Genomic DNA, 26,273 nt, shown 5'->3' on the forward strand with positions numbered 1-26,273 from the left:
CGGGGCACTGTACAGTTGTAGTTGTGATTTGTGCACATACCTGGCTGTCGGGACTCGCCACCACTCGGACCACCTGGAACCCCCTCAAGGACCCCTGGTGGTCCCCGGACCACCTGGAACCCCCTCAAGGACCACCGGTGGTCCTCGGACCACCTGGAACCCTCTCAAGGACCACCGGACCACCTGGAATCCCCTCAAGGACCACTGGTGGACCTCGGACCACCTGGAACCCCCTCAAGGACCACTGGTGGTCCCTGGACCACCTGGAACCCCCTCAAGGACCACCGGTGGTCCCTGGACCACCTGGAACCCCTTCAAGGAACACTGGTGGTCCTCGGACTACCTGGAACCCCCTCAAGGACCACCGGTGGTCCCTGGGACCACCTGGAACCCCCTCAAGGACCACCAGTGGTCCCTGGACCACCTGGAACCCCCTCAAGGACCACCTGTGGTCCTTGGACCAGAGGAAGAAGCCCTGGGCAGTGATATAGTCTGGTCATGCCAGGCTAATTATGTTACACAATAGGCCTATCATATCTAATTAATTTCATTTTTGTTTAATATTCATGTTATTTATTCCTAAAATAGTGGAAGGCACTCCATTCATCCTTAATTTAACATTTAACCTTTTTAATCACTATAATCATAGTATGCAGTAGGCTATATTAATTTATACTGCATACTATCCTGACATTCATGACTGATGTTTCCAATTTAATGATCCATTCTCTATAAATTAATGATCCTCTGTAAATTAATGATCCTATATAAATCAATGATCCCTTCTCTATAAATCAATGATCTCTTCTCTATAAATGAATGATCCATTCTCTATAAATTATTGATCCATTCTCTATAAATTAATGACCCTCTATAAATCAATGATCCCTTCTCTATAAATTAATGACCCTCTATAAATCAATGATCCCTTCTCTATAAATCAATGATCCCTTCTCTATAAATTAATGATCCATTCTCTATCCTTGCTTGACTTATGTATTGTTGTTTTGTTTGTTCTTTGTATTTTATCATCTCGTCTGTGTGCTTACTTGTTTTGCAGAATTGTTGTTTGGTTGATTTGGTTGCTGTAGTTTCTGTCTTCCTTTCTTTTTTTTCTTTTTTATTTCACAGTATGTAGAATGGGTACATTTCAAACGAAAGCACAAGTCAATACAAACGCTTTCCATTATTAAGCATTATTAGACTAGATGCTTTGTATTGTATGTCTAGAACCTCCTTAATGAAAACGAGATAAGGATTTATTATTCCTATAAAGAAAGAATGTCAATCATCATCACCATCCATGTGTCCAGTAACAGTGTTTAACATTCATGTTATTCCTAAAGTTGTGGAAGGCAGTCCATTCATCCTTAATGTATTCAGTAACAGTTACACACCACCTCCACCAGGTGGCAGCATAGGCAGCGGCGCATGCTCGGTGTGACGCGTTGACCCGGAAGTAGATGCGTGTTGTTTGCAGGGTTGCCAAGTCCGCTTGTTTCCCGCTATTTTCGGCTTCTTTTTTTATAGGCTAATTGTTAGTATAATAAATTACCAAAACATGAATTATCCTAGACATACATAGTATTTATATTGATAAATGCATCAACTATTTTTTTATTAGGATTATATGGTCTTATTATTTGTTTGTTTTGGCTTGTTTTTCTTGATTTGGCTTTATTTCTCAGTTGGCTTGTTTTCATTGACCTGGTTGCTTATTTCTCTCACACAATGTGGCAACACTGGTTCTTTGTTTTCAGCGTAATGGCGGAATCGGAGGGAAAGTCTTTGTTTGTGTTGATCCTCATCTAGAGAAAAGAGACATTTCCACATTCTATAAGTTGTAACAGTGTAACGTTTATCACCCTGAGCTGGAATCGACCCCCGATCTCCAACTCTATGGAGCAGCCGCGCCAGGAGAGATAGCTCCCTATTGGTGGAGCAAGTTACTGCGGGTCTTAACAACTGAAGCCATCTCGGCTCTCCAGCGGTGTTTCCTCCTTCATTCAGCCCAGCTTCGAGTTCCATTTGTCGGCGTTGAAGCCAAGGAAACAGCGGTAGTTTGGAAGAGAGTCTGTTTGGTGTAAATGTCACACAGTTACACATTCTATAAGTTATACGTATATTTAATACACATTCTATATTACAGTATGAACAGAAATATTTACACATTATATAAGTTTATATTACATTAAGTCGGTTCTTCGGTGCCACTGAAATGTTGTGACGACCCGAAATCATCTCGACACTCCAGCGATAGAGTACTGTGTCTGTTTGGTGTAAATGTCTCCTAAAGGAGGTAAAACGAGTCCAATGGAGTCTCTACGGCTGAAGATACATGAACACATGACGTCGGTGGTGGGAGAGGACATATTGTGCGTTTTGGACAAACACACAACAAGCGGTGATGTTTTTCGACTCAGAGTATTTGTGTTGGAGCGCCTCAGTGCAGCCGCACAGTTCATGGTCAACCTCTTCCAGAGAGAGATGGAGACACTAGAAACTCTGCTGGAGAAACAAAACAAACTGCTGGACATTGATTTTGATATGGACATCGATCTACACACTGCAGGTATGTGTGTTACACACACAACACCAAACTACACACTGAAATGAAATGAAATTATTACTATATTTACCCAGGGTATCTGGGCTAAGCTCAAGAACTTGTTTCCAGCCAGGCCCTGCTCATAGAACATTTCATCGTAGTGGTTCAATGCCTTGTTCAAGGGCACTTCAGCGGTGGTAATTTTAACGTGTCGGACCGCTGATTCGAACTGGCGACCTTCCGGTATCAAGAGCGATCCTCAATCCGTTCGGCCACCGCTGCAGGTACAATTTACAATTTAGGCAGAATTACTTACAGTAAGCAAGCACAAAACATTGTAATACATCAAATACATGAAAATAGTCATCAAGACTCATACGTAAGCTAAGCTTACAGTGGAATATTGATATAATTAAACTATGTGTATACACTATAGAGTGCTATCATAAATAAATATTTAGACAAATGGGCATCTAATTTACATAAATTCATCCTATTTACGCATGTAAGGTCGTCGAGGCTAGGGAAAGTGATACGGGCTAAGATGGTGTCTGAATAGGTCGTCATCCCTAAGCCATTCCAGTCTGTCAAAATGGGCAGGGGTGAGGTGGGTTCGAGTAGTGAGGCCAAGTAGCAGTAGCCTGACCAGTTTGTTTTGGGAAGTCTGGAGCCTTGTCTTAAGGGCCTTTGAGGTGCTGTGGTACCAAGAGGTGCATGCATAGTCGTAGAAACCTTGTACTAGGGCTCCTGTTAGGGTCTTCAAGGTGTTTTTGTTGACCAGTGAGGAGATCCTGTATAGGAATCTTGTTCTTTGGTTGACTTTTTTTATTACGTTGGTGGCCATTTTATCACCGGAAAGATTTGCCTCCAGGATGGAACCTAGGTAGGTAATTTCATCTTTCCGTGTGATAATATTGTCACCCATTCTAATCAAGAAGACGTCAGCCTTGCTTTGATTACTATTTGAGCCAAAAAGAATGGATTCAGTTTTTCCCAGATGTAAAGATAGTTTGTTATCAGCGAGCCAGGTGCAGATTCTACCAAGTTCAGAGCTGAGGGCCTTTTCAACCTGCAGCTTGTTCTTGTCCGAGACCAGCAGTGTTGAGTCATCTGCGAACAGGAACAAGTTGCAACCTGGGCGGAACAAGGCAGAAGAGCCTGCTGGTTAGTCAGTCAGGGACCAATCAGAAGGCTGACAAAGAGTGAATTGCTTTTAGCTTGTTACCAGTATGGAGTGGTTCACAGTGTCGTACATTCATTGTTTAGTGGCAAGATACTTTTCAACCTGTTCATAGACTATTTTTTCCATGACTTTCGAGATGGAGCTTAGAATAGAAACAGGACGGCAGTTGCCGGGGTCTAATTTTCTCCCTTTCTTTTGCAGGGGGGTTACTTTGGCCAGTTTGAAGTCTTGGGGGACCTTTCCCTGTTTGATGGAGAGGTTTATTATGTGGGTGCTGAATCTCTGAGAAATTTAGAGGGAATATTGTCATGGCCAGTGGGGTTGAAGGGCACTCAGTTTTTTTTAGCACCTCCTCAGTTGTTACCATTGTCAGCTTAAAATCATCTTAACAAACACATTTTGTAGAAGGCTTTGATGTGCTCTACACCAAAACGCCCAGAGTGGGAGGGCAGTTTGTTAACCAGTGTTGTTGCAATGTTTGTAAAGAAGATGTTTAAGAAGTTGGCCACATCTAGCTTGTCAGTGATGAGAGTGTCGTTGGATTTGATGTTTATGTTTGAAAACCTAGTTTTTAGTTTCTGACTGCTGGTTGGTTGTTAAGTAGCTTCCAGAGCAACCGAGGATTGTTTTTGTTTTCCTCTGCTTTATCATTGATAAAGTTACTTTTTGCGGATTTGGTCATGGCAGTTACAATGTTTCTTAGCTTGTTACGTTGGGTTTTTAGGATGCCCAGTTGGGTTTGGATGTCACTGTTGAAGCTCTTGGCTAGCTTGGACTTGCATTTAAGAAGTTCAGAGCATTTTTTGTCTCTGGCTTTCATTGCAGTCAGAATGTCCGGATTCATCCATGGTTCTGAGCGGGTTTTGACCCTGTTGGTTCTCATGTAAATTTGGTTTTAAAGCCAAGCCATGCTTCTTCGACTAGTGAGCTCCTCAGCTCATCGGACCAAGATTGGGAGTGAGTCTGCAGTTCTGATTGCAATGGGAAGTTCATTTCATAGTTTTGGGGCCAGAAGGGAGAAGAGTTTGCGACATTTTTAGTGAATGTACTAACGGCTTCCATGCAGTGTCTGATCTGAGCGAGCGGGAAGGTTTGTAGGGTCCGATCAGACAAGTTTGCGTAATATGCGTGTGCCATACCTAGTCCATGGGCTGAATGAGATATCGGTACCACTAAAAGGGATAAGACATATGTGGTATCATTTTGTTCGTCTGACATCCAGGAGTGAGAAAATGTGTGATAGCAGTTTCAGAAGGGCAGCTGAATACCATTTTAGTGGTATACTGTGATTATGCAAAACCACATACTTCATTGTTGTCTAAACTCCAACATGATTCACTTTTATGCACATTTCTGATGTTTGTACCATGGATAGACATGACCAACATCATAATAAAACAACAGACATGCTGAATTATACTTCTGGTAGTCATACCGGGAAAATACAAAATCTTAAAACTTCATAGAATCATGAGTGATACCTTGTTTATTTATTTGAGGATGTAGAAACCATTTAGACATTACTTTGAAGAGTCAGGAACTCTCAAACTCAAGGTTGTACCCCAGCACACAACTCAACTCAGGAAAACATGTAATAAACATGTAAATGAGGATCACACAACTAGACTTAACTTAGAGATAACACACACACTCACTGACACACACCCACACACACACACGCGCGCGCACACACACACACACACACACACACACACACACACACACACACACACACACACACACACACACACACACACACACACACACACACACACACACACGCTGTATTATGTGGGTGCAGGTCTTTTTTCCGACATACAAATAGCCGACGGGACAATGGACCATTGGGTGGGGGGGTGCGTATAAAACAATGCACGAGTGAGTCCCCTCTCTCGCTGCATATGGCAGAGAGAGAAAGGGGGGAGAGAGAGAGAGAGAGCGAGCGTGTGTGTGCGCGGTGAGTGAGTGGCCCCCGTAAAATCTGAATTTTATACGCACCCCCCCCGGGGCGTATAAAACAATGCACGAGTGAGTCCCCTCTCTCGCTGCATATGGCTGAGAGAGAGAGAAAGAGGGGGGAGGGAGAGAGAGAGAGAGGCGCACGTATGTGTGTGTGTGAGAGAGGGGGAGAGAGAGAGAGAGAGTGATTGATTGATTGAAATATTTATTAACAGTTTGCAGAATTACAGTACATTTCAAGCACAAACTCAATACAAAGACTGTTAACTGAGTGGACGACCCAATTAAGCATTACACTTGTTTACAAGAGGGTCCACCATGTTCAATTCATCAAAACATTTAGAGACGTACAGATAGACACTTCTATATAGACAAAGAACAGAACAGGAATTCATCATAATGGAGGTAAAAAGGGAAAATAAACGGTGAGGGGAAAAAGGGGGGGGGGGATTCAGATTTTACGGGGGCCAGTTTCGAATTGCAGCCGTCCGTAGGTGCCCTTTGAGAGCACCTATAGAGCGCCACAGTCCCGCCCCCTTTCATGACAACGCCAGTCCCAGGAAATGAATCCCAATACATTTTTCCCATAGAAATTTCATAAAGTATTTATTTAAAGACCTTTTAAGCGTCGTACGAAGCCAACTCGAGTCGTGACAAATCATGACAACAAATACAATATTTTGGACCAAACAAATAATTACAAAGAAGAAAAACAACAACAAAAAGTGTTGTAATCTGCCGTTTTTTCTACTTTCTAATTCTTTGTTTGGCCCAAAACATTGTGTTTAGTGTCATGATTTGTCACGACAAGAGTTGGCTTTGTCCGCGGCGTAAACGTCTTTAAATAAATACTTTCTGAAAAGTCTATGAGGAAAATGAACAGGGATTTATTTTCCGGGTCTCTCGAGGGGGCGGGACTGCGACGCTCTATAGTGGATGGAAAGAACGAGACAGGCAGTGGTGCTTTTAATTGACACGGTATGTATTATGTCGCTATGAATCACGCTGGATTATAATTTCTTCACATCCCTATATTCTTCTCTCTCCCTATCTCCCCCCTCTCTCTCTCTCACTCCCCCCTCTCCCCCCTCTCTCTCTGCCACATGCAGCGAGAGGGGACTCACTCACCTCCCCCCACACACACGCGCACACACACACTCACACACACACACACACACACACACACACACACACACACACACACACACACACACACACACACACGCGTGCACACGCCTCTCTCTCTCTCCCTCCCCCCTTATCTCTCTCTCCCTCCCCCTCTCTCTCTCTCACACACGCACGCGCGCGCGCGCGCGCGCGCGCGCGCACACACACACACACACACACACACACACACGTGTGCCTCTCTCTCCCCCCCCCTTTCTCTCTCTCTCTCTGCAAATATGCAGCGAGAGAGGGGACTCACTCGTGCATTGTTTCATACGCCCCCCCCCACACACACACACACACACACACGCCGCGCGCACCCACGCAAGCACCCACACTCACTGGGTGCGTTGCCGTTGCGCGCTACTCGGTCTCCCGTGTCGGAATATTGCCTCGTCTAAACTACGGTTTTCGGACTATTGCGGGAACTTCTGTCTTTCTAATATCATGTCGGACTGTTGGAGTAAAGAGTAAAAAGACGGAAAAAAGTCTGCCTCCCGTAATTTGGTTACTTCTGGAGATACTGATGTAATGGTTCTCTATTTAGCCTTCCAAAAACACATCCCTTATCCTATCTATCAGAAATGCAGGTACACTAAACCGCACAAGGTTTGTGGACATAGACAAGCTTTGGGAGAAAATCTCTGTGATATGGTCACGCTACAGTATGTGAGTGCCTTTAATTGCTGGTCGTGGAAAACTCAATGCACTGAGATTATTGAAGAAAAACCCAGAATTTCAGGAGACATTCAAACAACTTGGCCAGAATTGGGATGTTTCAACAGAGCTCTTTGATCAACTGCAGCAGTTCACTTGTAGCTGGAACCTGTCTGGGACCACCTCCAGTGACGTGAACCAGATCCGCTATTTTTTGTGCCAGGAGAAGGGAGGCTGATTCCAGTCAACTCCTACCATGTAGAGAATGTCTATTTCTCCATGCCATCCGTGCCAATTACCAGACTCGAATATGGAGATGCTCTCTGCAGACTCGTCCATCCCATACAAAGTGGATGGACAACTGTTGATGATGGACAGTTAGCAATTTACTGGATGCGCACAGCCCCTGCACCAGATGTAGCCCTTGAGTTTTTGGCTTGTAAATGTGCACGTCTATGCAAGCTTCCTAACTGCAGTTGTCTCAGCAATGGGTTGAAATGTACAGACCTCTGCAAACTCCAGAATGTACAATATTAACTGTTTCTCTAGAACACTGCCAGCATTTTTACTAATCTTTCAAGACCCACAGAATATTTAGATCTATGAATTCAGAAAGGTCTCCGGAATTATTATCATCTTATTAGCTTGGGGTTACGTTTCGGGTGAATTACAGTAAACTAGGCCAAGGCCAAGATATGCCAGTTTTGTTAACACTTTGGATTGAAAATGACCTTGACATTGACCTTCGACCTTTGAATGAACTTGAATTGCTTCAGTCAGCTCATAAATAAATGGTAAATGGTCTTGTGTAATGCACAATCTATGTAAAGCACCTTTATCCATGGTGCTTTACATAGATTGTGCATTACATTCACCCATTCACACAGACATTCATACACCGATTGCAGCTGAAGCCATGCAAGGTACCAACCAGCACATCGGGAGAAATTTGGGGTTCAGTGTCTTGCTCAAGGACACTTCGACATGTAGACAGGAGGAGCCGGGATTCGAACCGCCGACCCATGGATCATTGGACGACCTGCTCTACCTCCTGAGCCACAGCCGCCAGTAAACCTATACTTTGATAGCAGAATCATCCAAATCGGCCCATTAGTTGCCAAGTTATGCCATTCACTATGTACCAATTTCTTTCATCAGATACCAGATATAAGGGCTGAAAACAAGTAATCAGCTGCCATTGCTATCATATCATTTAATGAACTACAGACATGTAGCAATACAAAAATCATATGCAACCTTTGTCCCTTGTAGTGGTACCAATATCCCAGAAATAGGCCTCTAGCCCATGGAGTAATACCTTTGGTTGCTTTGAATGCCAGCATCATAATTTTGTACGGGCAGCGACCGGGAGCCAATGGAGGGAGTGGAGAACCGGGGAGACGTGAGAATTTTGGCTGGTTGAAGACTAAGCGAGCTGCGGCATTCTGGATCAATTGGAGAGGCTTAAGTGGACATGCTGCCAGTAGGAGAGAGTTACAATAGTCAGGTTTTGATATGACTGATGTCTGAATAAGGAGCTGGGCTGACTCCTGGGTGAGGAAGGGTCTGATTTGCAGGTGTATGCCACACCAACACCAAACTACACACACTGTGTGTGTGTGTGTGTGTGTGTGTGTGTGTGTGTGTACACACTGCAGGCTGGTGAACTCTGAACAACACCAGCTTAGCTACACGTAGCATTAAGCAAGCTGAACTACATTAAGCTAGCTGAACTACATTTCCCAGTAGCTGTTTGTTGTTTGTTGCCCAGCCGGGGAGCCTGATGGAGGGGAAAGGAACTGGTTGGAATAACGTGTTTCTTCCACGTGCTACGTCCGGCCGGGGAAACTCTCCCCTGTCAGGTGAAAAGAAACAGCTTGGACTCCTCATGCATAGAAAGAAGCATAAGGTCAGTACGCTGCCCTCCCCAGGTTGGCAGAGGGAGTGTAGTGCCCAGGATTTCCAGACAAATGACTGACCGAACCATATTGTTTTGACTATTTTCTCCTTCTGTCTGTGTGTAAAGAGGTTTCAACTGAATATGAGAAGTGGCGATCCAGTCTGGTCCAGGAGGAACCACAACCTCCACAACATCAGAGGAGATCCAGTCTGGTCCAGGAGGAACCACAACCTCCACAACATCAGAGGAGATCCAGTCTGGTCCAGGAGGAACCACAACCTCCACACAATAAAGACGAACAGGAACAGGAGGCTGATGTGTCATCATTGACATTACTACACTGGGAGACGAGCTGTGACACTCTCTCAGGTAAATCAAATCAAACTCTATCGGCGCCACAGCACCATCTGGTGGAGGGCTCTCGCTGCCACACCTGTATTCTCAATGGCGAGCACTTTTAGTTTGAAAGCCGGTTTGGCCGGAAACGGAGAGTCAGGAAGTAAAATGTCCCGCGATTGGCTTGTTTTTGTTTTTGGTCTAAAAAGAAGAATCCGAGATATTGGCGTTCTAAGATGCTGCGTCCTCATAGACAGCATAACACCAGATATTAGCGTTCTAAGATGCTGCGTCCTCATAGACAGCATAACACCAGATATTAGCGTTCTAAGATGCTGCGTCCCCATAGACAGCATAACACCAGATATTAGCGTTCTAAGATGCTGCGTCCTCATAGACAGCATAACACCAGATATTAGCGTTCTAAGATGCTGCGTCCCCATAGACAGCATAACACCAGATATTGGCGTTCTAAGATGCTGCGTCCTCATAGACAGCATAACACCAGATATTGGCGTTCTAAGATGCTGCGTCCTCATAGACAGCATAACACCAGATATTAGCGTTCTAAGATGCTGCGTCCCCATAGACAGCATAACACCAGATATTAGCGTTCTAAGATGCTGCGTCCTCATAGACAGCATAACACCAGATATTGGCGTTCTAAGATGCTGCGTCCTCATAGACAGCATAACACCAGATATTGGCGTTCTAAGATGCTGCGTCCTCATAGACAGCATAACACCAGATATTAGCGTTCTAAGATGCTGCGTCCTCATAGACAGCATAACACCAGATATTGGCGTTCTAAGATGCTGCGTCCCCATAGACAGCATAACACCAGATATTAGCGTTCTAAGATGCTGCGTCCTCATAGACAGCATAACACCAGATATTAGCGTTCTAAGATGCTGCGTCCTCATAGACAGCATAACACCAGATATTAGCGTTCTAAGATGCTGCGTCCTCATACACAGCATAACACCATTGTTTTGTTTCATTCCATTTTGGAAATAACTTCCTACTTCCGGGTCGTCTCTCGTCTGTACATCTCGAACTCGACAGATTCACACGCAGCGCTCAAGTCACCCGTTTCTATATCAACCCCACACTGCACGTGTCATTTTGAGATTAGATTTATAATTGTTTAAAAAAAAGTTCATAATGTAAATTAATTTAGTCTGGTTTTCTACAGGAGTGTTAGGCTGTTTACAAAGTTTAATATGATACATATCTTATAGTCCTTTAGTCTCCATAGTCTAGTTTGTGCATATTGTCTTCTTTCTTGGTCCCGCCTTATCACTGCTTGCAGCTATATTTTCCTTTTGGATATGTAATTGTCCTAGAGATTGTTTAAATGAAATTGTTTGGGTGAGTATATATGTTTCATCTGAAACTAGCAACTTGCAAGATACACACAACTAGATCATACATAGCCTACTTATACCCTCCCAACTTGAAAGTTAAATCTTAATTATGTCAACAACTAAAAATATTCCTTTTATAGTCCAGGCAAACTAGCGTTTCACATAAAAGTAATTGTAACAAAATAAATTTTACCACACATCATTTCTATGAGGTGTCTAGAACAACATACTGAAAGTCCCAAGAAATCCTAGTTGGGGAAATGGGTTTAATCCAAAATGGCCGCCAATGAATTAAGAAATGTTATATTTTTGCTCTCCATAGGGATATTTGAATGATTTTAAGTTCAAAAGTGCGATATTTGGTCAGTGTTTTTTTCTTTTTCTTTTTTTTATTATAATTTTTTTTTTCTTAATTGTTTTTTAGTTTTCTCTTTTTGATTAGATTTTTCTTTTTTTTAAATGACTGGGTCATAGTCATCGGACAAATCAGGCAACTGGCAGTTTGTACAGCTTGTACCACGACATTCTCTGCATATGGCAGTGCATGGGAGTCCATGTTTTTGGCATGTGCATTTCTTTGTGCTGCATCCTTTCTTGCAGTTACAGCAGACTACATCCAGTAATTCTGGTGGCGCAGCAGGCTGATCAGTCATTATTGGCATATATCTACCATCCGTAACCTGCCATCCCCAGTCTTTTGGGTCCATGTTTTCATTTTTCCCTTTCCACTCCATCATTTGAAAGAACACACATAGACTGTGGAACTTTGCTGCTGTTGATGTTGGTGGTAGAGTTTGAGGTTCCACTGGCGATGTGTTCTTAGACACCTTATCACAGAACCGCCTGTGTCTCAGCATATCCAGCGAGTTCATCCTTGCCACCCCCGTACAGTGATACTAGTGCTTTTTCACCTGCTGCAATGATGATTCTCTTTCCCACCATTTCTTGTGACTGGCTGAAAACCATAGCTTGTTGGAGGAAGTGAGCGTCATTCTTCACTTTTTTCAGTGCCAATCCCTTGCCCATGCCAAATAGACGAGAAGTGGAATCACAGCCTAAAATAGCATGAATAAAGAGGAGATTGTCACACACTTCAGGACCAAGCAACTCTTTTGTCTGCTTTATGCACCATATGCGTCTTGCTTTTGCTGCTTGCTTTGGTTCTGGTGCCAGAAACAGCTCATGTGTATGCACATCAGCATGATGCAACAAGAGTACTAACAAGTCAGTGTCATCACCAACAAGGACTGTATCTTTTGTTCTGGCAGAGGCAATGGCTGTTTGGACAATGAGCACATCAGCATCATGCTTTGCATGATCTGTGATGCACTTGGCCCTCTTTAGTTTATCGCTGAGATAAACTAAGAAGTGCTGTTTATTTTCCTTATTGTTAAGGAACTGATCCTTTTTGGATTGGATGATCATGTCTCCAGAGAAGTGTACAGTCACACCAGGACAAACACCTGTCCGTCGCAGTTGGGTGGCATATTTTATTGTTGGTTCATCTGTGTAGCCATCAAAGACTATGACAGTACCAGTACCATATTTCTGTGTGACATATCTGACATACATTTCACACAAACTGTCATATGTGGAACCTTGTGTCCATGGTAGACGATGTAGTAGTGCACCCCCATCAAGGACATACTGGACATCACCACTGGGTTGTCTTTGTTGCTGCTCAATGGATTTCCAAAGGACATCAGAAAGGACTGCCTTGTTTGCTTGAAGAGGTATGATGATGATATGAGATATTGTTGATGATTCAAACAAAGCAGGAGGATGACTGCAGAGTTCATACTTGAACAGTGATGGCAAATCTTCACAACGGTCTCTCACTGCCAGGAGCCGCTGGAATAACAGCTGTGGATCCACTACTACTGTCTCTCCTTTGACCTTTACAGTTGATCTAGATGCAAGTGTCACTGCTTGGTTAGCTTTCCTGAAGGTGAATTCTTCCACTGGTTTCCCTACCATAGATTCCAAAATCTTGCACCCAATTTCCCTTGATTTCTCAACATTGACTCCCTGCTGGGCTGTCACACCATTAGCAATGTTGTGCAGGCAAGGGTTCTCAGTGAATGGGTCTTTCTCTTTGAGATAGGTGAGCAGGGAAAGAGTGTCACTGAGATCTCTAGTCTGCCTGGCCTTGGACAGGTCTTTATGTTGGTCGCTGGTCTCATAGGAGACACCTGTGAATGACTGCATGGCAATGTTGATGTTTGCGCAAGCTGGCATTGAAAGGACCCACACTAAGCGCTGCGTCATTTGCAGGTACACATAGGCTGACTTTGCATATTGTTTCCTTCTTCTTATCAAGTGCACTCTGGATTCGTTCCAAAACCTCTGCGGAATGCACTTCTTCTATGGGTAAAGAAGAGGACATGACTTTGTCATACAGTTCACTGGCTATGGTCAAGTGAACAGTCAAAATTTGACTGTTTCCTGTAAAGGATTGGGTGCTCCATCATAATTTGGCTCACAATCAGCGGCAGCCGCCATCTCGATTGGAGGTTCCTCTACCATGTCTTGGTTTGGTACTGGCACATTTTATGCATCAGCGACCAACATGGTGTTCAGTGCTGCATCAATAAGCATATGGCCACGAACTGCTCTGGAGAAAGCCTTGCCAGTCTTCATGTGGCAAACTGTGTTACCAGCATACACCACCTCTAGTAACTCCTGCAGGCCAGACCCTCCCATTAGGTGTCCAATGCTACCCAAGAAGCTCATTTGCATGTGGAATGCCCCAAGCCTGAGGACTATTCGCTTGAGTTCATTGTCACCTGGCTGAGACTGTATAAGGGTCAAGGCTTTCCAGAATAGGGGTTGGTCAAAGGTCAAAACAGGGGTCACGTCATACTGCAGAGCTTGAGTTGCCACAAAACGTAATGTAGAGTATATGCACGATGCATCACTGGGATCAAGGTCAATCATAGGAAGGAATGTTACTGAAGCTCTCCCAGGGTGTTGACCATGATGTAGCAGCTGCATCATACCAGACCATGATGGCCTTTGACAGTGAAGGAGTAGGGAGGTCTTCCACAACACATCTAGCTGTGATGTTTTATTCTCTGGTGTCATGAGAACCAGTGGCTGATACACAATGGGTTCATTTATAGGAGGAATCTTAAAGTACTGAATGTTTATGCGACCAACTGCAGCAATATCTGCAGCAGTCACTTTGATGTTGGGAACAGGTTTGTTGTGTTGTGTTCCTGGTGTAACAACAGCTATTATACCCATTCCATGGAAAGTCCCTCTACCATCGATAGTTGCTACATTATGGTCTACAACATATTGCAAATGATTATGTTGGGTAAATCCAGGGATCTCCGTCCCTTGTGCCACTGCTGCACTCCGTTCATATTTTATCACATCTGCATATGAGCAGGCAAAACCATGCACATGGAGTGTGTCTATCAAAAAGCGTGACGCAAAATGGTGGTGCATCTGGATCCCTAGTCCAAGCTGAAGAGGCGCTATCATAGTCCTTGGTCGTATTGCTTGCATGATAGACTGTCCGATTGACGCAAGCTTCGTATCAATATCTTTTCCAGAAAACATAGTCCTCAACAGCACTTGTAGTGTCTCTGGAACATAACTCACAGCACCTGCAATATCACTTGCATCTGGGTAGGAATTATTTTGGATTTCCATGGACTTTACATCACTTTGAATTAATTTTGCAGCAGTTTTTATGATATTCAGCTTCTCATCTTCAGTATTCTCAGGTTTTTGTTGCTTGGAGAATTTATGCAGGATTGAGCTGGCAGTGTCTCGGAAAGTGACCACACATTGCTTTGTCAGGTCAGTCATTACTACTCTATCTCAAAAGTGTTCATTTATTTTCATTTTCATCCACTGTGCCCCATATGGTTCATAATCTGTGTTTTGCAAGAACTCTGACATTTTCAGCACAAGGTCTTCGATAGTCATTTGCTCATCATCGTGTTCTTCTAAAAACTTTGCCACCTTTAGGAAAGCTGCTATTCTCTCATCAACCTCAGGTCTTCCAACTTTCAATCTTTTGGGTTTGATGTCACAGTTTGCAGATAATTGACTTGGAATATTCTTCCGAATTCTAAAGTTAATGCTGCATTGATGGTGGTATTTTGCTTTTTCTGCACGAAGGTCATTGATAAATGCGATTCTCCCTAACACTGTATCAGACCACTCGTCATTTCTAGAGTGGCAAACCTGAACAATGCTTTCCTGAAAAGCTTGTCTTTCTACTAAGTACACATCAAATTTCTCTTTGTACTTTTTCTTACCAGTTTCAGTTGGTTGTGCACAGAACAAGCAGTGCTCTTGAAAATTGAATATATTTTGTTCTGAGCGGAGATTATGCCGGATTTCTGATAATGGTTGTCGTGAGGATGGTACATTATCACGTAATGCATTTCTATCTGCTTTCCAGTAGGTGCGGCGGCATCCAACGTGAACTCTTTCCCCTGGAATTGTCACTAAGTCACTTCCACGTTGAGTGCTTGCACGATTCACACTATCGCTGCCTTTTGCTCGTAGAACAACGGATGGGTTTTCATCAGTGAGTGACTCGTTACAAATTTGACACTTATCCATTTCTCCACTTCTCCTTGCTAACATAGGCCTACACGATGAATAGCCAGAGGCCTAACTGCAAAATCTGTGCAAATATCACTCTATTGAACATTCAGAACCAAAAATTATATTGTAACTATAATTATTTAGTTTCGGTTTTGGGAAAAAATAAAGAAGGCAGTGACAACTAAATTTATATACACTAGTTTGGATTTCTGGTGAAAATAGAACAGTGGCTGTCTGGCAATGATTATGAATAGAACTAGCTAGTGCTAGTTAGTAGATGATCTACTTCAAAATGAATAGTAGTTTTGGTTTTGGGCAAAAATAAAACATGCAGTGGTAACTAATACAATATATTTATTTTTACTTATAATTACTTATTTGTAGCCAAATAAATTATTCCAAGATTGGTCATTGCATGGGACATTTTCTGTGAATAGTCTTATTGGCGGACATCTTGGATTGATGCCAATTAAACATATTTCCGCAACTGGGATTTCTTGGGACTTTTAGTATGGTGTTCTGGAGACTTCATAGAAATGGTATGCGAAGAAAAAAAATCTTTTACAATTACCACATGGTCAGGAATGTATTCCAAGATTAGCCATTTTTCTGATAATAGTCCCAATTGGCGGATATTTTCAAGTAATGATGCCAATTGAACATATTTCCGCAACTTCGATTTCTTCGAAATTTTAGTATGACGTTCTGGAGACTTCATAGAAATGGTCTGTGAAGATTTTTTTATTTTTTACAATGACTTATTGGTAAGGAATTTATTCCAAGATTGGTCATATTGGACCATTTTACTGAGAATAGTCTATTGGCGGACATCTGGGATTGATGCCAATTAAACATATTTCCCCAACTGGGATTTCTTGGGACTTTTAGTATGTTGTTCTGGAGACTTCATAGAAATGGTCTGTGAAGAAAAATCTTGTTTTACAATTACTTTCAGTTTTAGGTTCAAACTGAGCTAGAATGCCTGGACTAAATGTACCACAGCCATATAGCAGAGAGCTGCCAGAAACGGATTCTGTCATCCTTCCCTAATGTTGAGACAAACTTCAGGTGTGTGGTTGCCACTGTGGCGTTTGGGCTTGGCGTCCAGGTCCCTGACGTACGCCACGTCCTGCACTGGGGCCCGGCTGCAGACATATTGTCCTACTGGCAAGAGGTAGGACGCTGCGCTCGAGATGGAGAGCCAGGAAGGGCCATTACCTACTTGTACTCTGGGTCAGTCAACAGGGCCTTCATTAACCTGAACATGGTTGAAATGATGGAACTGGTAAAAGCTGGCGCTTGCATTAGGAAGTGTGTGTTCCAGTTCCTGCACATCACTGGCTACAGCAACCTCTGTGGACACCAGGGTTGTTGCTCGTTTTGCAAGACCGGTAATCGCATGTAGGCCTACACATTGTAGGTATTTGTTTGTTTACTTGTCTACTCCACTACATCTCATAGATGTGTGAGTATTTGTTTCCACTGTACCTTAATTTGGTACTGAAAGTACAATTTTGATTTTGTACTTTTACTCCACTTCAATTACTTTCAACATTTAGTTAGTATTTAATATAGCAGATATACAAGCTCACAATGTGACGCATTTGATGTTTCAGAAGACAAAAAAAAAGTACAAGAGCACATCAGCCGTATTTTTACTTATGTTAGAATGTCCCCCATTTGAAAACTTGAAAGCGTTTTTACGTTTGTTTTAACTCATTTAGGCTTGATGTCAAAATTTTAAAAATGACTTCTAAAAGAAATGACTGTTTCTGTATCAGTGATGCTCAATATTTCATGTCAAGGATCCCAAAAAATATATTTAATTGGCGCCATCCCCCATTTGAAAATGTTGTTCCAGGGACCTCCCAGAAGGTAGCTCTGAAAGAATATATAGATTTGTGCCACATTTTCATGATTTTTCAAAAATAGCAGATCTACAAGCTCGTGGCGAGGCACTCTGTGCCGTGCTATGAGTTTATAGATCTGCTATTTTTCAATAGCTAAAGTTTAACATAATGCTTAAAACACCAAAAGGTGGCCTCAACCGTCTGGGCACCTAGGCTGCCAAGCCAGCCGGACGGTGTGCCACGCAGTGTTGTTTTTGGCAGCAAATTTTGTCTTGTCTTAGTGTTAATCTAGTTTTAGTCGACTAAATCTACGGTTGATTTAGTCTACTAAAATGTATTTTGGCGGGGCTTGATGCCGTCGTAATGACATATTTCACACTTGCTGAAATTAGCAGATCTACAAGCTCACAACGCGTTGCAGCACGATCGGCTATTTCCAGCATGAAACCAAGTGTAAAATGACTTTGTCCACTAGTCCCTTCCTAACATTTTAGTCTAGTTTTTATTGTGAGTGGCAGCGGTGGCCGAACGGATTGCGGAGCGGTCTTGATACCGGAAGGTCGCCAGTTCGAATCAGCGGTCCGACACGTTAAAATTACCACCGCTGAAGTGCCCTTGAACAAGGCATTGAACCACTACGATGAAATGTTCTATGAGCAGGGCCTGGCTGGAAACAAGTTATTGAGCTTAGCCCAGATACCCTGGGTAAATATAGTAATCATTTCATTTCATTTCATTTATTTGTTGACAATTGTCAATATATTTAGTTTTAGTCATCATTGCTTAGTTTTCATTTCGTTTTCGTCAGTGAAAAAAGGTAGTCGAAAAAAAAAAAAACCTAGTCCAAAATAAGTCCATTTCTAGTATCAAATTTTTCACTTTTTCCACCAATGTATATAATTGTTATGTAAATATTTTGTTTTGGTCAGGTGAAAACCTGACCTAACATCTACTTGTTTGTAAATATTTGTTGTTACATTGTGGATATTATTTAACATTACTTCTAAATAAATAAATATTTATACATTATACTGCAATTTCCCTTATATAACATTTTTGAGTCAAAACATTTTCATTTTGTAGTTTTGGTTTACTTTATTATACGACTGGTTTCAGACCACAAAACACATCCCAGTCATCTAGGGTCTCAGACAGCATCCTCATCTTCCTCGCCATCTTCATTGGATTTTTGATCCGTCTCACATATTTAAAGTTCTCCATTCCTACATGGGATCTATTAGGGATGTAGCTGAAGAGGTGATCTCCATGGAACTCTTTGACAAAAATCTTTATGTCGGCCTTCTGTCTCTTTTTGTAGCCTTCACGGCTTGACCACGAGTCTGTGAAGGACACCACTCCTGCATTTGTAAGGATCCGGTCGATGTCCTTGCCAAAGGATCCACCCATTTCGGCACACCGATGGACCTCTTTCTCTGTGTACCGGCCACGTGATCTTTTCATCATCTCTGAAATAACATATGATGTACTTTGACTTCACATTCAGTTAATCAATCATTTAATCTTTATAGTATAAAGTGGACTGGACAGGGGGGAAGACATGCAGCAAAGGTAGTCATGAACGGGACTCGATCAGGCCAGAGCTTATTATGTGGCATGTGCCTGGACTGCTAGGCCAGCGTGCCCCCCCCCCCCCCCCCCCCTTAAACATTTAAAAATGTTTTGAAATATGATATTGCTAAAATTAAAGATTTTCTCAGTATAGTAATTCATCTAGTTTTTATTTTACCTTTGAAGTCATTGTTTAGAAACTCGTTGACAAGATCAAGGCCAACGTTTCCCCCTGGTCTTCCTGTGAGGTTAGCCACTCTGTTCCATATCAGATCTTGTCTCAGGTTTTCTGGAAGCCATCCTCCAATTCCTTCATAAAGAAAATTACATATTTAAAAATTGACACTTAGCTAGTATGTATAGAGGGTATGCGCATGCTTAAAGTGAATGGCACATCGAGTGGCAAAGCAACATGCAAAGTGAGTTTAATGTTGTTTAATGCAATCAGTTAGGACTTTTCTGTTTTGATGCATGGGTTGTCAAGGCCAGAAAGTAGTTTTTGACACTCAGTAGGCATTCCTGCATAACTTCCGAGTTTGATGATGATGTCACGCGCATACCCTCTATAAGGACAGATGGGCGCATAGTGTATTTCAGTTTTTCTTTGAAAGATTAAAAAAAGAAAAAAAGAAAACCATGTAATCCCAAGCTCTGCGGCTGTTATTTATGGTGTTGCTACACAAATGTTCAGGTATTGAATTGGTACATCTGCCATCATGTGGTACCTCAATAGACAAAACAATTATTTTGGAGTCATATTACAGACCATAGCTCCAATAGGGCACCTATAGAATGATTTTAGATGTGCGTGCGTCCCTTTGGAATGTTTCCAAATGAGGATTATGACAGTGGACAACACAGGTTATGACCACAGATGTTCTTATCTGAATATGTATTATATAGTGATATGGTTTCATACGGGTTCTCTGTGTGCCTACGTTTTTTAATTAAGTCTCCTTGCCATAAGATTTTTTTTATTCCTACTTATTTTGCGTGGGACACGGTATTCAATGACTGAAACGCCACAGGTGTCGTTCTCAGCACACAGAATATAATGCTGTCTGTGTCTGCAATATTCTCAGAAAGGTCTGAGGACACGTTACCAAAATGAAACACCCACGAGGGGAGCAGTGTCCTGGTGTGCATATTTTGTTATTTACTTTTTATAGTATTGATCCAGCACCCGGCTTAACAAGACATGTGTGTGCCTTTTGTCACTTTGACACCTTTTCAATTTTAAATATAAAACATTAACTTGCAGTAAACAACATTTTCAAATGGTGAAACTGAGGACAAAATGTTTTACCGCTTAGCATGTAGTGCCCATTTATGAAGTACTTTGGATGACTGCCAAATAATTTTAATTTGTCCATCCTCCAGCTGTCTACCATGGCTGGACCATCACCTTCATGAACAGCATCCTTTCTGGCCAGATGATTCAATCCCTCCCAGATCAAGGCCTTGGAGTAGTTGCGGACATAGTCTTCTTCAACTTCCCCAACTTTGCAGTCTTCTGAACAGTACCATATGTCTGTAGTAGAATATGAATACTAAATGTTAGTACATCCCCACAGCCTACATGGCCCTATCTTGGTTGTGCTTTACCCTTTATCCCTATACTTTTTGGCCATATTTTACTTTCTTGAAAAACATTTAAAATAGCTCTACTACCCGATCTACTTTGACATGTTGTGAGCCTATTGACTATTTGCACTTTAAAGAAAATGCTAAAACGTCAAATAATCATTATGAACGTAAGTTTTAGGCATATCCTCTGCACCAGGCCTGTCAGATGGCAGGAGGCACGCTGTGTGGTACCATTCGTGGTTCTTGCATTTCTTTTTTAAATGGCATTGCACCATTTCCCCCCCCTGTCTTTCCTGGCACCAGCAGTGTACATAGGCCAAATCCTCTTCACATTTGTCACAACAAAACCAGTCTCCCTTTGGGGCCTTATTAAGGCCTGCGCACGAGACATGAAGCCATTGCTTAGTGCAAATTGAGCTGCTGCACTGCAACATGGCCTCGTCTTTGTCTGGAAATACAGAAAACAGTAGTTTTAAATACAAATAAGGTAAAGTAATTACAATGTTATATTAACAAAAAAGATCATTGGACTATTTAAAAAAAAGATACCCTCTCCGCAAGCGCAGTACAGATAGTAGTCCTTTTCCTCCCCTGTTACTACACTAGCTGCAGCAGCTACAACCAGGTCGATCTGCTTTTCATCAGGAGGCATCCAGGCAAATTGAACGATGTAGCTGGCAAGGTTTAGGAGCCATTCCATTTGTTCTGCCTTTGTTTGACCCAAGCTAACTGGGACCTCATCAATAGTTGACATTCCACACTTTGTTGTGGCCAGCAGAGTCACATAAGCAGATGTAGCAAACTATGTTTATAAAAAGGACAAATTATCCATATTAGGTGAAATGCATCCAGCATCATTAACTTGACATGGAAAATGACAGTATTTAGTCTATATAATTTACCAATACATTTATACAACAAATATTACTATGTAATTACTCACCTCCATCATGTCCCAAGAATGCTGGACATTTGCTGACACTTTTTTCTTCAGAGACTTGTGGTCAAATGTGCAATGGTCCCTCTGCTGAACTCACTTTCATTTTTAAACGGTAGATCCCAAGTCTCCTATTGTACAAACAAATAAATAAACATTATTAGGACGGTAAACTTTATTTATTTGCATTTTGCAGTGCTTTAAACAAGTTGACTTTATGAAAAAAAGAAATACTCTATATGTGTTATAGAGTATAGCAAATAAAACGTTGAGAATTATTAATTGTAGATTTCACATGTTTAAAGCGTCAAACAACATGAACTAACCTAGGGTTACCATATTCTGAATGACCAAAAAGAGGACACATGCATGTGCACGTGCGCGTCGTGCGTGTGCATGTGTCGTGCGTGCGCGGTTCTGTTTGGGTTAGGGTTAAAATAATCTATAACATGTCAAAATAATCTATAACAAAAACAAATGGTATGCTCCTAAATTTAATCAAATATGCTCTATATTACAGTGGCTCTCAAAGGTGTGATCCAGGGACCCTCATGGTTCCTTGAAGGGGTTCCAAATGGACCCATTATAGGTCTAACTCTGAGAGTGTAACACATGGACCCAAATGGACCCTTTAATTAGTTTAATAACTTTTAACTCTGATACTGTACAAATGGAATCTGGAATGGAGTTTTACTCTCAGTTATGGGGGTCCTTGAAATTAAAAGGTTTGAGAACCTGTATGCAATGGCTTCTCTTATAAAAAGAGAGACCAGCCTATTCTCCAAACCATCATATTATCTTATGCTTTGCTTGGTTGTACAAAATAATATTGGGTCAATTTAATTTGCAGAAGGACTCACCTCGCGCACAGCTGCCTTGTCTGTGTTGTTGACATGGGCTTGCAGGAAAACTTTTATTTGTGACAGACACATAGTTCCTTTGCAGACAATACAATCTGCTTCTCATTGGTCAGTCACATAGGTAAGAAAACAGTAGCATACTTTTTCTGCATGTCAATGATGAGATAGTTATTTTTCAATTCAAGCTTTCCTCACGGAGAGCAAGAGACAACAGTCTATGCAGCGCTGCAACAGCGGAGCAGCAGCGAGCCTTTCTCTGATCTGCTATCGGGACCAGTGCTGTCAGCACGCATGCAGTTATGAATTATCAGGGGTTCGGGCTGAAAGTCCGCCTCCCAGTGTGTTTCCACTACGAACCATTGAACGTGCATTGTAATACACTTTGGTCTGAATGGTCTGTGAGTGTACAGATGCGTGTAAAACCCCGGACATTTGAAGGAATTTATAAAACCCCCCCGGACAGCCCCCCAAAAGAGGACTTGTCCGGGCAAAAGAGGACGTATGGTAAGCCTAAACTAACCTGCAGAAAAAGCATTTCTTTGTGAAACTCGTGGTGTAGGGATCAGTCCGTCCAGTCGATCACTAGGTGTCTCACCACCATTCCTGCTTCTCTTGGCGTGGATCATGCGTTCAACACTTAGCCCATCCCCACAACACATTATGGGCAAAGGTGCACCATCCACTACGGGAACAAACTTATGGAGGAAACTCGTAATTTCTGTTACTCCACTGGTTGTGCTGGGGTTGGATGACAACACACCAAGGTTGACCTATGAGACAGTGACAGAGTTGCATTCGTTAATGGATCATTCAACATCCGACAAATGGCAATTTATTTCAATAGTTCATATCTTACAATGTTGCTTTTGCTGTTCATCTCCTTGGTGTAATGTGCTGGTTCACCTCGTGACGGATTTTTGACAATGCCGGAAGGTTGTCAACCAAAATCCTCATCACCAATGTTACCATTCGGTTACGCAATCTTTGGAACACCTAATAATAAAGTGGAGACAACATATAATATAATATATAATAACAGTAAGCATTGCATCAACAGAAAACATATATTTTGTATTTTTTGTATTTATTTATTCAGCACAATATAAAAAACAACACAGTGAGCATATAAATATAAGAGGGGTAAAGTGCTAGGCTGAGGCAAAAAACCCAAGGGGCTTATACGAGGCCTCTACCTATGTAAATGAAACATTGTACAAGACATATAGAACATCCAGAAGACATAGTTGCAGTATATAAAACAAGAACAAAAAAAAAAAAGAGATGATACAAAGAGATATAATTAAGTAATCTGGTCAATTAAGTGGGTCCTAAACTTATGTTTGAAGTTTTTCAATGAAGTAGAATTCGATGAGATTGCTGTATAGGTGTTCCATAGCTGGGCCCCCCTGTATCTGATGGAGAACTGACACAGACCAGTTCGGAACTTTGGGAGATGTAAATGATTTGCCTGTCTCGTATTGAAATGGTGCACATCACTGTTGAACTGGAAAAAGTCTTTACATGGCAAAGAAAATGAAACTGGCTGGAACAATACTTTGAAGATAAAGTTGCAGGTTTGGTATGTATTTAAATAAAAAATTGGTAAAATATTGAGTTGTTTGAAAAGAGGGGCAGAATGAGCAGACCAATCCTGCAGAATCTTTTTTGCAACATGTGGAGTTTGTGAAGATGAGTATTATAAGTAGCTCCCCAAATGATATTGCAATATATAAGATGTGGATAAATTAAGCTATAGTAAAGAGTTGGGAGACAGTTTTGATTTACCAGACTACGAAATTTGCCAATAATGCCAATAGATTTTGATATTTTCTTACAGACATGGCTAATGTGGTTTGTCCAGCTTAATCTTTCATGGATAATTACACCAAGAAAGGTTGTTGATGTAACCTGAGAAATTGGATCATCTCCTATAGACAGACAGGTGTTAGAATTACAATACTTTTTATTTTTTGATGTAAATATAATACAATTTGACTTTTTTATGTTCAGTGATAATTTGTTTAATTTAAACCATTTTGAAATATTTTCAAGATCATGATTAACCTTTGCCATTAGAGCTGAGAAATCAGTATGTGAAATAAATAAATTAGTATCATCTGCAAAAAGTACAGGAAACAAGAAGGACAAAGCCGCAGCCAAATCATTAATATAAATCAGAAATAAGAGTGGTCCTAGTATAGACCCCTGGGGGACCCCACATTTTAAGGAGGCACTCTCTGATGATTTACCGTTGATGCTAACAAATTGTTGACGGTTATGAATATAATTAAAAAACCATGTATGAGTGATTCCAGCAAATCCATAATGTAGTAACTTTTGAAGAAGAATATCATAATTAACAGTATCAAATGCTTTAGATAAGTCGAGAAAAATTCCCAAAGCGTATTCATTATTATTGAATGCAGTATGAATTTTATCAACCAATTGAAGAATAGCCATTTCTGTAGAATGATTTTTCCTAAATCCATATTGGTGTTCATACAGTATGTTATGGTCCTGCAGATGTTCCATCATTCTGTTAAAGACTAATTTCTCCAGAATCTTTGAGAAACAAGGGAGAACAGAAATAGGGCGGTAGTTACTAAATACGCTATGGTCTCCAGATTTGTAGACAGGAACTACTTTGGCAATTTTAAGGTCATTGGGTATTATTCCAGTTTCTAAAGATTTGGTGAAAATGTGGGTCAAAGGCTTAACAATTGAATTTCTAGTTTGAATGATTAAGTTAGATCTGACCTCATCATGACCAGCAGCTGAGTCTTTCATGCACATAATTATGTCCATGATTTCCTTCTCTGTAGGAGGTTTGAAGCTCTGACTAGAAGGATGGTGACCTGTCAGAAACTCAGATGGAGACCCGGCTGTAGGACTTATCCTCTCTGATAGAACTGTACCAATATTAACAAAATAATTATTAAAAGCATATGCAATGTCAGATGGGTCAGAGTAAACTCTATTTTCATCAACAAATTGAGATGGGAGAGTGGCTGTAGCCTTTTTCCTATTTAGAAGCTGGTTGATGACTCTCCAGGTAGTTATTTGAAGCCTCATTAAATTTGTCTGAAAAGTACTCTTTCTTAGCAGCTCTAACAAGATGATTGTAATTGTTGCGATATTTCTTATAATTTGCTATATTAATTGGGGATGGATTACAGATGATTTTTTTATACAACTTATTCTTAGCTTTCAGAGACTTATGGAGATCTGGTGTAAACCAGGGTTTTCTAAATGCACAGACCTTGTTTGCTTTTTTACTGACAAGAGGAAAGCACCTGTTGAATACAGGGTTAAAGTACTTGTTCAACATCATCATGAGTGTATACATCATCCCATAGGATGTCATCAATCAGCTTCTCAAATCGGTCAACATTTCTTTTGTTAAACACTCTAAACCTTAGAGCTTTGTCTGCCTCCTGGTGGTTAACTGCGGGTTTTGATGAGAAGTGAAACACAGGATAATGGTCAGATATATCAGAATGAAAGACACCAGATTTCCATACATTATTAAGAGAGTTAGTAAATATGTTGTCAATAAGGGTTGCAGATGAGGAAGTCACTCGAGTAGGTTTAGTAATTAAGGGGTATAAGGAGTTTGCATACAGAGTATTCAAAAATTCTGCAGTGAGTGAAGAAGACTCACTGTTCAATAGATTTATATTGTAACCGCCCAAGAGGAAACATACTTTCCCTTCTTGGTTAATTTTGTCCAGTACACATGTAAGACTAGAATTGAAATGTTCAATGTTTGAGTCTGGGGGCTTGT

At 41.4% G+C, this 26,273-nt stretch overlaps 2 protein-coding genes across 2 annotated transcripts in view; both read left to right on the forward strand.

The window, feature by feature from the left end:
* LOC306919233 (uncharacterized protein) overlaps nt 1–26,273 on the forward strand; it is a gene marked incomplete at its 3' end in the record, with an annotated part of 270,701 nt that overhangs the window by 27,374 nt on the left and 217,054 nt on the right. The window lies entirely within an intron of this gene.
* On the forward strand, nt 1,787–25,441 carry LOC306919490 (uncharacterized protein). Its single transcript, XM_079532252.1, has 3 exons — nt 1,787–2,572; nt 9,541–9,783; nt 25,312–25,441. Exons 1-3 carry the CDS (start codon nt 2,284–2,286, stop codon nt 25,326–25,328), a joined length of 549 nt encoding a protein of 182 aa, XP_079388378.1. The 5' UTR covers nt 1,787–2,283; the 3' UTR covers nt 25,329–25,441.

The sequence above is a fragment of the Electrona antarctica genome (genome assembly GCF_951216825.1).
Source record: "Electrona antarctica genome assembly, contig: scaffold_25, whole genome shotgun sequence".
NCBI lineage: Eukaryota > Metazoa > Chordata > Actinopteri > Myctophiformes > Myctophidae > Electrona > Electrona antarctica.